At 43.8% G+C, this 14,213-nt stretch overlaps 1 protein-coding gene across 1 annotated transcript in view; it reads left to right on the forward strand.

Annotated features, from left to right (window-relative positions):
- The window catches only part of LOC114764463 (unconventional myosin-X-like), a 48,490-nt gene extending 36,585 nt beyond the window's left edge, over positions 1-11,905 (forward strand). Inside the window, exons 24-40 of the mRNA XM_028954134.1 lie at positions 22-819; positions 1,387-1,510; positions 3,692-3,935; positions 4,028-4,123; positions 4,195-4,288; positions 4,369-4,424; positions 5,455-5,597; positions 6,056-6,250; positions 6,516-6,673; positions 6,812-6,935; positions 7,212-7,509; positions 7,627-7,834; positions 7,916-8,052; positions 8,185-8,308; positions 8,391-8,885; positions 9,463-9,654; positions 9,925-11,905. Of these exons, the coding sequence (XP_028809967.1) occupies positions 22-819; positions 1,387-1,510; positions 3,692-3,935; positions 4,028-4,123; positions 4,195-4,288; positions 4,369-4,424; positions 5,455-5,597; positions 6,056-6,250; positions 6,516-6,673; positions 6,812-6,935; positions 7,212-7,509; positions 7,627-7,834; positions 7,916-8,052; positions 8,185-8,308; positions 8,391-8,885; positions 9,463-9,654; positions 9,925-10,029 (3,591 nt within the window). The 3' untranslated portion in view covers positions 10,030-11,905. The remainder of the gene's footprint in view (positions 1-21; positions 820-1,386; positions 1,511-3,691; positions 3,936-4,027; positions 4,124-4,194; positions 4,289-4,368; positions 4,425-5,454; positions 5,598-6,055; positions 6,251-6,515; positions 6,674-6,811; positions 6,936-7,211; positions 7,510-7,626; positions 7,835-7,915; positions 8,053-8,184; positions 8,309-8,390; positions 8,886-9,462; positions 9,655-9,924) is intronic.
- Positions 11,906-14,213: the final 2,308 nt, after the last annotated feature.

Genomic DNA, 14,213 nt, shown 5'->3' on the forward strand with positions numbered 1-14,213 from the left:
GTCCTGTGTCTCACTCCTCAGGCTACCAGCAGCAGTGAAGATGAAAGTCGTCAGATGGAGGAGATTCTGAGGCTGGAGCTGGAGATTGAGCGCCTGCAGAAGCAGCGCGAGGATGGTGTGTCTCAGCTGTGTGAGAGCTCCAGACAGGCGCTGCGCTTGCGCCGCGATGCGGAGATCCTGCGGCTGAAGAAAGAGGCTTCACGCGCCGCCACCCAGTTCCTTGACCTCCAGGACTTCAACGCCAGTGATGGGGCCGCTATCCCTCCGCCAGGCCCTCCGCTGCCTCCCGCATCTTCCACCGCCACGGCTGCAACCTCCGCAGCCGGCCCAAAGACAGCCGAAGAAGAGGTGGACGAGGGTTTCCATGCCGACGACGAGTGCATCCCTCTGCCCGACTTTCCACCACCAGCTGAGGTACCTATCGACCACGAAATCTTTTCTAATGTCCCACCCCCTCCAGCAGCTTTTGCAGAGGGCATGGTAGCACCCCCTGTCCCTGATGGAGGTCCTCCAGGAGCTCCTGCACCACCACCACCCCCTCCTCCTCTCCCTGGGGAGCCAAAAGCAGAGCAACCTCCGGCCATCGATACAGAAGAGGCCGATCGCAGCAGCAGGCTTACAGCAGCAGAGTCACTGCCCGACACGGAAGAGCCCATCTACAGCATGCCAGCGGACACCGAGTCCGACTACGACCAGGACGAGATGGAGGAGGCGCAGGGAGGGGGGGCAGATGCCACCAGCACTGCCGCGGAGGAGGAGCAGCGCAAATCCACCTGTACCAATGCCAGCCTTGACTCCTACAGGGGGAGTTCAGATTCAGTGAGTACAGAAACACAAAAACACAGAAAAGATCCTACAGCACCAGTGAACCATCCTACAGAGGCTATAGGTGCAATTTCTGTTTTTTTTTATCGATTACGATCCTGTGTGGCACTTTAGCCTCATAAACAGCTACTTACATGAGACCTCCTTGAAGGGGTTTGTTGCTGCCCCTGTCATGGCTGCCCGCTGCTTACCAAGGATAAATTATGGATAAATACAGAGGACACATTTCGTTGTGTGCACTGTGTGCTGTGCTGCAGTGTATCACAATGACAATCACTTCACTCTCACTTCACTTCCTTAAAATGAGGTATCTATGTCCTGAGGACACAGAAAGACTTTAAACAGTTGGGGGTTCTGGATTCTGCACGTTAGTGGTGTTGAGTAGGTCAACGTAAGACCCCTTGGCTTTGTGATGGGGCACAAATGAAAATTTCCCTGTTGTTGCATGGTAGCAGCAGCTCTTTAATTATTTAATATAATTAAAGCAGGAGTCCTGATACAGGACGGTATTATGAGATATATTATTTTTTACTGTTCTTCCATTTTTCATTCTGTCTGCAGTACGTGGAAAGTGATGATGAGCATGATGGCTACGTGGACACAGATGAAGAAGTTTCCAATGGCAAGGTCACCCTACTGAATGGCAACAGCCCTTTGTATTTCCACAGCTATCTTTACATGAAAGGTGCATCTACATATCTGTCTCTGCTACGTATGTGAAAATGCATTGGCACAAAATATAGTTTACTCGTTACACACAAAACCTTTTAAAATTGGTCTTGTCTTGGTCTTGACTATTTGATCTCGGTCTTGTCTTGGTCTCGACGCTATTTGGTCTCGTTCTTGTCTTTGTCTTGACTATTTGGTCTCGGTCTTGTCTCGTTCTAAACTTTGGAGCGACTGATAGCCAGTGTGGGGGTGGGGTTGTACATCATCTACATTCACAGTCACTTTTTGGAAAAATTGGTCAGGTATCTGGAGAGAAAGCACCATAAAAAGTTAACTACAAGTTTGTTGACCAGCTCTACTTTTTTTGTCATCAACCCCCTAAAACTGACCAAAAAGTCATGTATGCACGCATATTACAGTAGTTTGTTCAGGGGGAGATATTTAGTTTTTGCAAGCAGCTAGCTCACTACTACAGAGCCTCTAAAGTATGAAATATCCAGTTATCTTTTGTGCACATGTTTCTGTACCATGGTCTGTGGGCACAAGTTGAGGACAGCTTCTATAAAATAGCCAGAGGTAGAAAGAGTACTGAAAAATGTAATTAAGTAAAAGTATCTTTACTTTGCTTAAATTCTACTCAAGTAAAACTAAAAGTACTCATCTAAAATCTACTTAAGTAAAAAATTACTTAGTTAGTTACTTTCAACAGCACTAGTCATTATTATTGAACATTTAGGCGGTATAATGTGCAAACTATGTTCAGACCACCCCATAAAAGTTGTAGTTGTATGATCCAACTTAAACTACAACTTAAATTACAATAAAAAGAGAAAGTAAAGTATCCTTCAACAATTCCATATTAACAAACTGTGCTTTTTGTTCTTTCTATAGCAAACCGTTTTTACTGACAAATGAGCACACTGACTGCAGATATAAGAAATGAAATAAAGCGCCCTGCCCCACAGAATACTACAGCATTAGACTGTAAAGCTCTTGTTCAGACAGAGCAATGTTATGTATGGAAAGTGCATCCGGAACGTATTCACAGCACATCACATTTTCCACATTATGTGGTTATGTTGCAACCTCCTGTTTTTTTTCAACACACGACAAGCCATAATGACAAAGTTAAAATGTTTAACTTTAATTAAAAATAAAAAACTGAGAAAGCACAGGTACATAACTATTCACATCCTTTGCCAATGAATTGAGTTCAGTAGCATTCTGTTCCCCTGATCATCCTTGAGATGTTTCTGCAGCTTCATTGGAGTCCACCGGTGACGTGATTTGGAAATGCACACACCTGCCTATATAAGGTCCCGCCGTCGACAGTTCATGTCAGAGCACAAACCAAGCAAGAAGTCAAAGGAATTGTCTGTAAACCTCCGAGACAGGATTATCTTAAGGCACAAATCTGGAGGAGGTTACAGAAAAAAATCTGCTGCTTTGAAGGTCCCAATGAGCACAGTGGCCACCATCATCCATAATTGGAAGAAGTTCAATACCACCAAGACTCTACCTAGAGCTGGCCTGCCACCTAAACTGGGCCTTTGTTGGGGTGGTGACCAAGAATTTGATGTTCACTCTGTCAGAGCTCAAGATTGGACAGTTGAGAAACATTTAGAAGGACAACCTTAGTAAAAAGCACATGGCACATGGAGTTTGCCAAAAGTCACCTGAAGGACTCTGAGACCATGAGAGACAAAACTCTTCTTGGGACACTAGCCAGGATAGAGGGAGAGATAACTGCAGCAATGTACAGAGACATCCTGGATGAAAACCTGCTCCAGAGCGCCCTTGATGGTTCATATTTCAGCAGGACAATGACCCTAAGAACAGACAGCCAAGGTATCAAAGGATTGGCTTCAGGACAACTCTGAATGTCCTTGAGTGATCCAGCCAGAGCCCAGACATGAATCCATTTGAACATCTCTGGAGAGATTTTAAAATGGCTGTGCACCAACACTTCCCATCTTTCAGAGGTGCTGCAAAGAGTAATGGGCCAGACTGGCCAAGGATAGGTGTGGCATCATATTCAAAAAGACTTGCTAAAGGTGCATCAACAAATTATTGAGCAAAGGCTGTGAATAGATGTTTTAATGTTGTTAGTGGATTATTATCCTCTGTTTATGTACTATGAGTACAGTTTTGGCCTTTTGTGACCTGTACATGTATCTTTGTGTGGTTTGAACCTTAGCTGGTCTGATGATTCCCTGGCGTCGGCGCTGGTGTGTGCTGAAGGACGAGACATTCATGTGGTTCCGCTCCAAGCAGGAGTCTCTGAAGTCCGGCTGGCTTTATAAGAAGGGCGGAGGTCTATCCACGCTGTCCCGCAGGAACTGGAAGATGCGATGGTTTGTGCTACGTGACTCCAAGCTGATGTACTTTGAAAATGACAGCGAAGAGAAGCTGAAGGGCACCATTGATATCCGCTCAGCCAAGTATGAAATCTTATCTTTTCTGTCTCGGTTCTCCTGGCGTCTCACATGATTCTCAGAGTTCTGATCTACAGTGCGTGTTGTGCTGTTGTCAGGGAGATAGTGGACAACCACGAGAAGGAGAACGCACTGAACATTGTGACTGATGAGAGGACGTACCAGGTGTTTGCTGAATCACCAGAAGATGCCAGGTAGGATTGGCTCATGATTGGCACACTTGTCATCCCATCACATCTAAAGCTTTTCTCTCTATCCCTTTTAGTGGCTGGTTTAATGTGTTGAGTCGGGTGCACAGTGCCAGTCCAGAGCAACTGTTGGACATGTCCCATGAGCAGGCCAATCCCAAGAATGCAGTGGTGAGAGTCAGTGTTGGATCTGCATTTGTTGACCAAACATAGAGTTCCTCTGACTTCTACTCCTCCTACTTTTCTTGCAGGGCACCTTGGATGTTGGGCTGATAGACTCTGTCTGCGCCTCAGACAATCCTGACCGGTAAGAGAGTCAGTATTAGAATCATCTTGACCGTGTCCTCTTTATTTGGCCCAGTAGAATATGGTTGGAGATCTAATAACAGGTTTATGGACATATTTACTATCTAGAAGAATCTAAATCAATAATTGCAGAGTATGCAATGTCAAAAACAGGTATGTCAAATGTTCATTTAAAAGCATTGGGTTCTGTGCACACAGAGAAATACAGGTACACACAGGGTACAATATTAAACCTCCTGGTACAAAACTGTTCCTTTCAGTTGATTGTACCTCAAAAGGTCAGGACAGGTCCTTTGCGATACCATGTTGTACCTTTAAAAGAACATGATTTGGGAAAGTACATTGTTGTACCTATTAACCTGCACCACATGGAAATAATCCCAATTAACCCCAATGTACCAAGAAAAATGCTTGTAAATTGCCAGATTTCAGCTGCCCAATAGTGGATCTGACCAATTTTTCCAAAAGTGACTGATGTTCGTAATGAAAGTAATTTTTTCACAGAAGCATAACACAACTAAGGACATAGCAGTGAATAGCTCAGTGTACTAAGAATCTGTGCCTGTGAGTGGAAGGTTGCAGGTTCGAGCCCAGCCTCCACACGTCTGTGGCTCCTTATGCAAGATCTTTAACCCCCAGCTCCCTGGGCAACACAATAAGTGTGCTGCAGACCACTACATCATACGTATATGTAAATATGATTTTAAATTACAGTCTTCACAGGTACACAACTGTGCCTTAAATGGTACAGATGACTGAAGTACAAAAAAAGTATTTGCGGGGATAGGTACATTATTGTTCTTCATAAGGGTACTGCCCCAGCGACAAGCATTTGTACCCATATAGGTACACAGTGGTACACCGTTTCTGTGTGTTTGTGTGTGTGTGTTCAATCAGAAATGGACAGCAACATTTTTAATTTATATTGCAGCGATAAATACAGATACATTATTATTTTAGTTATGTCCTGCCTGGCTGAATAAAATGAATCGTTTGTTTTTGTTGCTTTTTGTCCCCCATTGTGACCACAGGCCCAACTCATTTGTGATAATCACTGCAAACCGTGTCATCCACTGCAACTCAGACTTGCCTGAGGAGATGCACCACTGGATCAGCCTGCTGCAGAAGCCCAGGGGAGATACAAGGAGTGATGGGCAGGACTTCCTGGTCAGAGGTAAGGTCATACTGGATGACGGAATAAAATGAGTTATGTACTGGAAACACCCATTCTTTTATAGAAATATGCGACACACAATGTATACACAATGCACACAATTCTATACACTATTGTACAACAATCACCCCCGAATGCCATGAAAAGAAACAATAACTGGAACAATTCTAGTTCTGTAGAAGTCTGAGATGTTTTATAGTAACAGACTAAGGATGCATGTTGTATGTTTTAAGCAGAGTAGGTTTGAATAAAAAATATGATTGTATACTGCTGAGACCTTTAGGACCAGGGATAAGGACAAATGAGCTGCTTATACTAATCCTCACATCCTCTTTGACCTTAGAAGCGATATGTAGTGTAATTTGTAGAAATCTTGAATGTAGTAATCCATACACAATCCATAGTTTGCATGTTGCAGGTAAATAAGTTTGCATGTCTTGATTTACATTGTCTGTCAGGCTGGCTGCATAAGGAGATGAAGACGGGAACCAAGAGTACCTCCCTGAAGCTGAAGAAGCGCTGGTTTGTCCTGACCAACAACTCTCTGGATTACTTCAAATCCTCAGAGCGCAGCGCTTCCAAGATGGGCACACTGGTACTCAACAGTCTATGTTCTGTGGTTCAGCCAGAGGAGAAGGTCTTCAAGGACACTGGTGAGTCCAGAGACACCTCTGAGCTGGGCTTGCTGAGCGCCCTCTACAGGACTCCTGCAGTTTAAAGCTGGGCAATATATACCACATACTAAACATATCATTGTATGTCCAACTCCAAGTGTCCTGTTCAGTATAAATCCCAAATTAAAATCATCAGGCTGCACGGTAGTGGTTATCTCTGTGGCTTTTACATTTTTGTAAAGAAATGTTCTTCATTTTTTATCAACATCAAATCATAAAATACTCTCTTTTTGATATCCTTCAGGCTACTGGAACATTATTGTACATGGAAGGAAACACTCGTACCGCCTCTACACCAAGATTCAGAATGAGGCCATGAGGTGGACTTCAGCCATCCAGGGCGTCATCGACAACAAGGTTCCCATTGAAACCCCAACCTTGCAGCTCATTCGTGACATCAAGGTACTTCCCTCTGATGCAAATCTGACAATCTGATAGGGTTGGTGTAATAAAATATAGATGCAGCAGCACATTGAATGATATTCTGGCTCATTACTCTCACTGATTCGTGTACCTTGTTGACCTCTGACCTCTGTGCAGGAGAGTAGTGTGAACTCTGAAGCAGTCGAGCAGATGTACCGAAGAAACCCCATCCTCAGATATACCCAGCACCCACTTCATTCACCCCTCCTGCCCCTGCCATATGGAGAAATCACAGACAGTCGTAAGTGAAAGGTCAAGGGTCACCGTAAATCAAGCCTAACCGTACTTCTTTTTTCTGTGCCCTATGGAATTGAACATTAATTTCAGCTCTTTTTTCATTCTTAGTCCTTTACTCTCCCTCTCTCTACGTCCCTCTCTTTGACATTTGTAGATGTTTAGGCTTCGTTTAGCTTTGTTAGCTTCAGCCGGATTCACCTGATTTAATGAGACTGATTAGCAGGGCTGACCTGGGATTCTGATGCTTTGCTGTCTGTTTATCTTCATTTCTCTACTACAGTTCAAAAGGAGAAGGGCTACACCAGCCTCCAGGATGAGGCTGTGAAGATCTTTAACTCCCTGCAGGAAATGGAGACTGTTTCTGACCCTATGCCCATCATCCAGGGCATCCTGCAGACATGCCAGGACCTTCGCCCGCTCCGTGATGAGGTCTACTGCCAGGTCATCAAACAAACCAATCACGTGCCTCAGCCCAATAGCCCAGGAAACAGTGCTCACTGGCATCTGCTCACCTGCATGAGCTGCACCTTCCTGCCCAGCAGAGCCATTCTACGCTACCTCCGTTTTCACCTCAAACGGTATCTTCACCCTCCACGTCTCAGGGGTGCTTCCTGAAACTGAATGAGGACACATGGGTCTGTTTTTTCGTCTACATGATGTGTTTAGGCCTTCTTCTTATTTCTGTCATCTGTCAGGATTTCTCAGCGATTCCCAGCCACAGAGACAGAGAAGTATTCCCAGTTCATTGGGGAGTCCCTAAAGAAGACCAAATCCAGAGAGTATGTGCCATCTCAGGAGGAGATTGCTGCCCTGATGCTGAGGCAGGAGATGACTACCACGGTCTACTGCCATGGAGGAGGTTCCTGCAAGATTTCCATAAACTCACACACAACAGCTGGAGAGGTAAAGCAGTCTCACAAGTATTCCCCAAAACTTCCCAAAGCCGTATACATGATGAGACAGACCTATTTTCTGGGTGTGTAGGTGGTCGAGAAGCTGATCCGAGGCCTGGCGATGGAGGACAGCAGGAACATGTTCTCCTTGTTTGAGCACAACAGGACCACTGACCGTGCAGTTGAGAGCCGCGTTATTGTGGCGGATGTTCTTGCCAAGTTTGAGAGGTAAAACGTGCCTATAACAGTGCAGACAGATCCTTCAATGAATTTACAACATGAAATAAGATCGCAAGCATTGCTCATTTGCTGATATGCCAGCCGTTGTGGCAAACGTTTGGTTTGCTGTTGTGTTTAAAGGTTGTCAGGCACTAAGGATGAGGAGGAGGAAGGACCCTGGCGCCTCTACTTCAAACTCTACTGCTTCCTAGATGTAGAGAGTATGCCCAAAGAGGGCGTGGAGTTTGCCTTCATGTTTGAGCAGGCGAGTTGTAGAAATGAACACTGACCAGACCGTAAGGTTCTGAGATCTGTGCAGTCATCTTTCTTCTATTTGACTTTGTCAGGCTCACGAGAGTTTGATCAGCGGACATTTTCCTGCCCCTGAGGAGACTCTGCAGCACCTGGCAGCGTTGCGCCTGCAATATCTCCATGGTGATGCCAGTCCACGCCTCAGCTGGAACCTGGCTGGTGTGTACCCTGTGGGGCGCCTACGCACGCGAATACTGCAGTCCACCAAAGGAGGCGTAGCTGGTGCTGCCGGGGGAGGAGTGGGAGTCTCCGGCGGAGTCGGAGCAGGACACACATTGGAGCGGAGGAGGACGAGCTTCCTGGACGGAACGTTGCGTCGAAGCTTTAAAACGGGCTCCCTGAAGAAGCAACGTGTGGAGGAGGAACAGATGCTGGAGATGTTTGTGAAGGAGGAAATGTCAGCTACCAGGACCAGTGTGCTGGAGAAATGGCCAAGGCTGCAAGGGATACCCCAGCACCAGGCCATGCTTAGTTACATGACCATCATGAAAGAGTGGCCTGGGTATGGATCTACGCTGTTTGATGTGGAGGTGAGGGTGGAAAAAACTCTGTAGGGTTAGTATTGGCCTGGAGATAGTCCAGGCAGGTCGCCATGTGTCTTTTTATAAGCAGTAGCTTCCCTCTGGCCACTCTACCATACAGGCCTGATTGGTGGATTGCTGCAGAGGTGGTTGTCCTTCTAGAAGGTTCTCCTCTGTCCACAGAGGACCTAAGGATCTCTTACAGAGTGACCATTGGGTTCTTTGTCACCTTCCTGTCTAAGGCCCTTCACAGAAAAGGATGTGAATACTTATGTACATTTACTTTCTCTCTCTCTCTTTTTTTTTTTTTTTTTTTATAAATTTGCCAAAACCTCAAGTGAACTTTTTAACGTTGGCATTATGGGTTGTTTTGTGTAGAATTCTGATAAAAAAAAAAGATTTGTTCCATTTTGGAATAAGGCTGTAATATAACATTATGTGGAAAAAGTGATGCACTATATGGATGCACTGTACTTGGATTATAAAATGTAACACTTGGCTGACATGTAGTGGTGATATCAGTCAGGATTTTAAATCTGCTTAAATCCACCATCTGTAAAAGAATGGCATGCTTGCTCCTCTGCAGTGTAAAGAGGGTGGGTTCCCCCATGACCTGTGGCTGGGTGTGAGCGCAGAGAACGTCTCGGTGTACAAGAGGGGAGATCCCAAACCGCTGGAGACCTTCCAGTATGAGCACATTGTCTTTTTTGGAGCACCACAGGCCACCACCTACAAGATTACCGTGGATGAGAGAGAGATGTTCTTCGAGACCCCACTGGTATTCTCATGTCCTTCTTTTTAAAAAATACTCTGCTCCCCGGGCGCCTGTCATGGCTGCCCACTGCTCACCAAGGGTGATGGGTTAAATGCAGAGGACACATTTCATAGTCATGAATTACATTAACCACGACCGCACATCTTTTTTTACTTTGATTGTTCTTGTTTTTGACAGATAACGTTCCTAAATGGCAGTTTTTATATTCATAATTGATTTTAATATCTGTATTTATATTATAAATAGTGACTGATCGGTGTGTTTCTTCTTCAGGTTGGAGAGATCACAAAAATCATGAAGGCTTACATCAACATGATTGTGAAGAAACGCTGCAGCCTCATGTCTGTTTCCAGTTGCGGTAGTGCCTGGGTCAGGTGATTAACATGGGCCAATCGCCTTCTGTCTGGAGAAACAGAAGTGGACACATCCACCAGCTGCCCATTTGATGTTTAAAAGGGCGCCGGAATAGAAACATGCACAACCTTATCCTCCTTTTAAAATGCCATGGAACTGTTCCTGCTAGAAATCTGAGTCTCCCTGTTACTAGCACCAATGTGACCCCATGTACTGCCAGTTTTCTGACCAAACACGCCACCATTCCTCGCTCTGTTTCCATCCCACAGAGGTGCCAATGGTTAAAAACGCTGAATAGAGCAGGCAGCAGGTTAGGTTTGTGAGGTTACAATTGTTGGCTGTCTTTATTTTGTGTTCATTTCAGCATGTGTGTGAATGTTTCTGAACTTGCTGTTATACCGTCCTCACACCCAGAATACACATCCTCACATAGTTTTGTCACATTCTTTATAAATAGATTTTTTTTCTTTGTGATATGATGCTGTCTGATGAAACATCCAAAAGGTAGGCTTCACAGACAAAACGACAGCAACCATATCGCTAACCACAATGACACAATCCAGGACTTACAAATGAATGCTGAGCCATACAAGAGAAACAATGAAAACAATACAAAAGAAAAAAAAAATTCAAATACAATAAATAGATGTAGGACATATATTTTATGAACACCTGATATCTTATGGCATGTGATGCATATGATATAAATGATTTATTTATGTCTACAAGGACCCAACTGCCTTTGCGGGGACTGTGTATGAGTGTCTACTCCCTCCTAGAGGCGAAGAGCAGTACTGCAGGGCTTCTCGAGGACTTTCCCTTTTAAAATTGTTTATGGTGCAAGAGTAATCAGTGTTTTTTTCATGATCTTTATTTAACATGATCGGAAAACAATTAGGTTGCTCTCGTTTACATTTTTGCAGAACAATAACAGTTATTACAACTAAAACTAGGAGCTGGCTACTTTAGCAGTGCAAAACAAGAAATAAAATCCAACAAATCAACGGTTAGCATACTAATACATCATGTTCATTTTTTTAAATGAAAGCAAAGTCCTGCACATAACTACTTAAAATAAATAACTGTCTTTTTCACCATCACACTTCTCATTTACAACCGAACAGCCCTGTGCAAGTCCAAATATGCGTATTTTTTCTGTTTCTTTTATAGTAATTACTAAAATATTAATCTCCAATATCTCTCCAATGTATTGTGTAATTTTGCTGTTTGATATGCGCCCTATATTTGTGAGTGTAATGCAAGTTTTGTGTCAGAGGTTAATGAACCTTATACTGAAAATGAATGGAAAAAAGTAAAGGAATTTAAAGGAATCACTGCTATTGCATTTTATCAGGCTACATGTGTTTGTGGGTGGGTGTTGTCATTTTGTTTGAATTAAATCAAGTGTAATAGGAGAATTAGGGGTATACTGTGTGGGCACTGTGATGTCGGCGTGAGAGATTCTCCTGAGAGAGACTGAACTGCAGGCAGAGACCAGTGGCGTCCAGCTCGGCCCACTCAGGGCTCAGAGCTCTGACCTTTTAATAACCTCATGCCACAATTTTTCTGTTTCTGTGGCCCGCATTATACCGATCTGGAATTTATCACTGATCTCCATCTGATCAAGCCCTAATGGCCAGTGTTTGGTGGTGCTATGCATCTGCTGAGTCTACTTCAGTGCACACACACATTCACTCGTGGTTCAGTCTCTCTCACTGGCACTGAAGTCCCAGTACAGCTGCAGGCAGCCCCAGGGACTGAAATCTTCCCAAATTGTTCTTCAGTTCCTGCAGTATGCATCATAGAGCGTTTACTTGATGACAAAGAGAGAAAATGTGATCATGTTTTTGTAACTGGCTTTACAAAAATGGTTTAATAAATTATTGAAATTTGAATTGAATGATGGAAGTTTGTCCTGTATAAGAATTTCTTAAAAATAACTGGGCGATGGTTGTGAAATGAAGGCTAATTGGAAAAAGGTTAACATCATTTAGCGTAACATTTGACTTCACCGTTGAAGCTTTTGGCAATCAATGATCAGGCATTAACACAAGTCAAAATAAAGGAAAAATGTTTTATGAATAATATTCCTGTCAAGTGTAGCTAGAAGGCTACAGCTTTCTACCATCTAGAAAATGCATGTCAGCATAGTGATAGCTCACAAATATAAACATTTCACATTTTTACTCTGCAAAACATGTATAATGAATCTCATGGTTTATATAAGAACGATGACTATCAAGCCAAGGAACAAGTTTGCACCATAAAAAAGAAATACGGCTAATCCCTGAAGTACATCAGAAAGTTGAACTCATCATCTGGCTCAAGGTAGTCAGCAGATCCGAGTACGGGCTTAAGAAAGAAGGTTAAGAAGAAGAGCAGCAGTCAAAGCAATGCAACCTTGCCCAGTGGATGCAATGAGTGAACTCTCCTGGAAGGGGTTCCGAAGCACTGAATCACGCAAGTGGAAATCTTATTTAGAGAAAGGAGTAGAAGATGCTCTCATTTACCTGGTACACCGGGCTTTCACTCACCTGGACACAGGAAATGGGACTTCTACAAAAGCAAACTGCCAATGCTACTTAAGGACAAGATTACAGACTACCTGACCTCAGTATGTGTGACTGTGGCATTGCAGGTAAAACACCGTGGTCATGTTTACCCTGTTCACCTCAGACCTCCAACACAACTCGGGAGTACTGCCACGTGCAGAAATAAATATCAGACCATTCACAAATATACAGTACGGGCCAATACGGACACGCCTTCTCATTCAATGTGTTTTTGTCAGGATTGACAGCACCTGGACACATCACCTGTGCCCAATCAGAACAGCTTATAAAAGGCATCAGTGGCGGCGACATTTTTGTGAACTCTTTAGTAAACTTGACCTTCGTTGTGTACCTGGCAACTGTTAGATGAGTTTTGAGTTCTGGCAATCGGCACACGCCTGCGGGCTAGTTTTTGTTCTCCCCGTTATTTCTCCAGTTTTCGACCATTGCGCCGTGTTGATTTGCGTTTGTTAATAAATCCTTGTTTTCAGTATGTCCCGTCTCTGCACTTACTTACCTCATCAGCTTGCCGACGTTACAGTTTTCTTTATTTTCATGACTATGTACGTTGGTAGATTCTCACTGAAGGCATCAAAACTATGAATGAACACATGTGGAGTTCTGTACTTTACAAAAAAAGGTGAAATAAGTGGAAACATGTTTTATATTCTAGTTTCTTTGCTCTGATTACTGCTTTGCACACTCTTGGCATTCTCTCAATGAGCTTCAAGAGGTCGTCACCTGAAATGCTTCTCCAACAGTCTTGAAGGAGTTCCCAGAGGTGTTTAGCACTTGTTGGTCCAGCTCACCCCAAACCATCTGGACTGGGTTCAGGTGACTGTGGAGACCAGGTCTCCACTTTTTGTTAAGTACAGAACTCCACATGTGTTCATTCATAGTTTTGATGCCTTCAGTGCGTTTTTTTCCCCACAGTAAAACTCGGAGTGGAAAGTAAAGTTATTTTACGTGAGACACGTCGCGTTTTTTCCACAGTAAAACTCGGCGTGGAAAGTAAAGTTATTTTACGTGAGACACGTCGCGTTTTTTCCACAGTAAAACTCGGCGTGGAAAGTAAAGTTAATTTACGTGAGACACGTCGCGTTTTTTCCACAGTAAAACTCGGCGTGGAAAGTAAAGTTAATTTACGTGAGACACGTCGCGTTTTTTCCACAGTAAAACTCGGCGTGGAAAGTAAAGTTATTTTACGTGAGACACGTCGCGTTTTTTCCACAGTAAAAGTCGGCGTGGAAAGTAAAGTTATTTTACGTGAGACACGTCGCGTTTTTTCCACAGTAAAACTCGGCGAGGAAAGTAAAGTTATTTTACGTGAGACACGTCGCGTTTTTTCCACAGTAAAAGTCGGCGTGGAAAGTAAAGTTATTTTACGTGAGACACGTCGCGTTTTTTCCACAGTAAAACTCGGCGAGGAAAGTAAAGTTATTTTACGTGAGACACGTCGCGTTTTTTCCACAGTAAAAGTCGGCGTGGAAAGTAAAGTTATTTTACGTGAGACACGTCGCGTTTTTCCACAGTAAAACTCGGCGAGGAAAGTAAAGTTATTTTACGTGAGACACGTCGCGTTTTTTCCACAGAAAAGTCGGCGTGGAAAGTAAAGTTATTTTACGTGAGACACGTCGCGTTTTTTCCACAGTAAAA

The sequence above is a fragment of the Denticeps clupeoides genome, chromosome 15, assembly GCF_900700375.1.
Source record: "Denticeps clupeoides chromosome 15, fDenClu1.1, whole genome shotgun sequence".
Classification (NCBI taxonomy): Eukaryota; Metazoa; Chordata; class Actinopteri; order Clupeiformes; family Denticipitidae; genus Denticeps; species Denticeps clupeoides.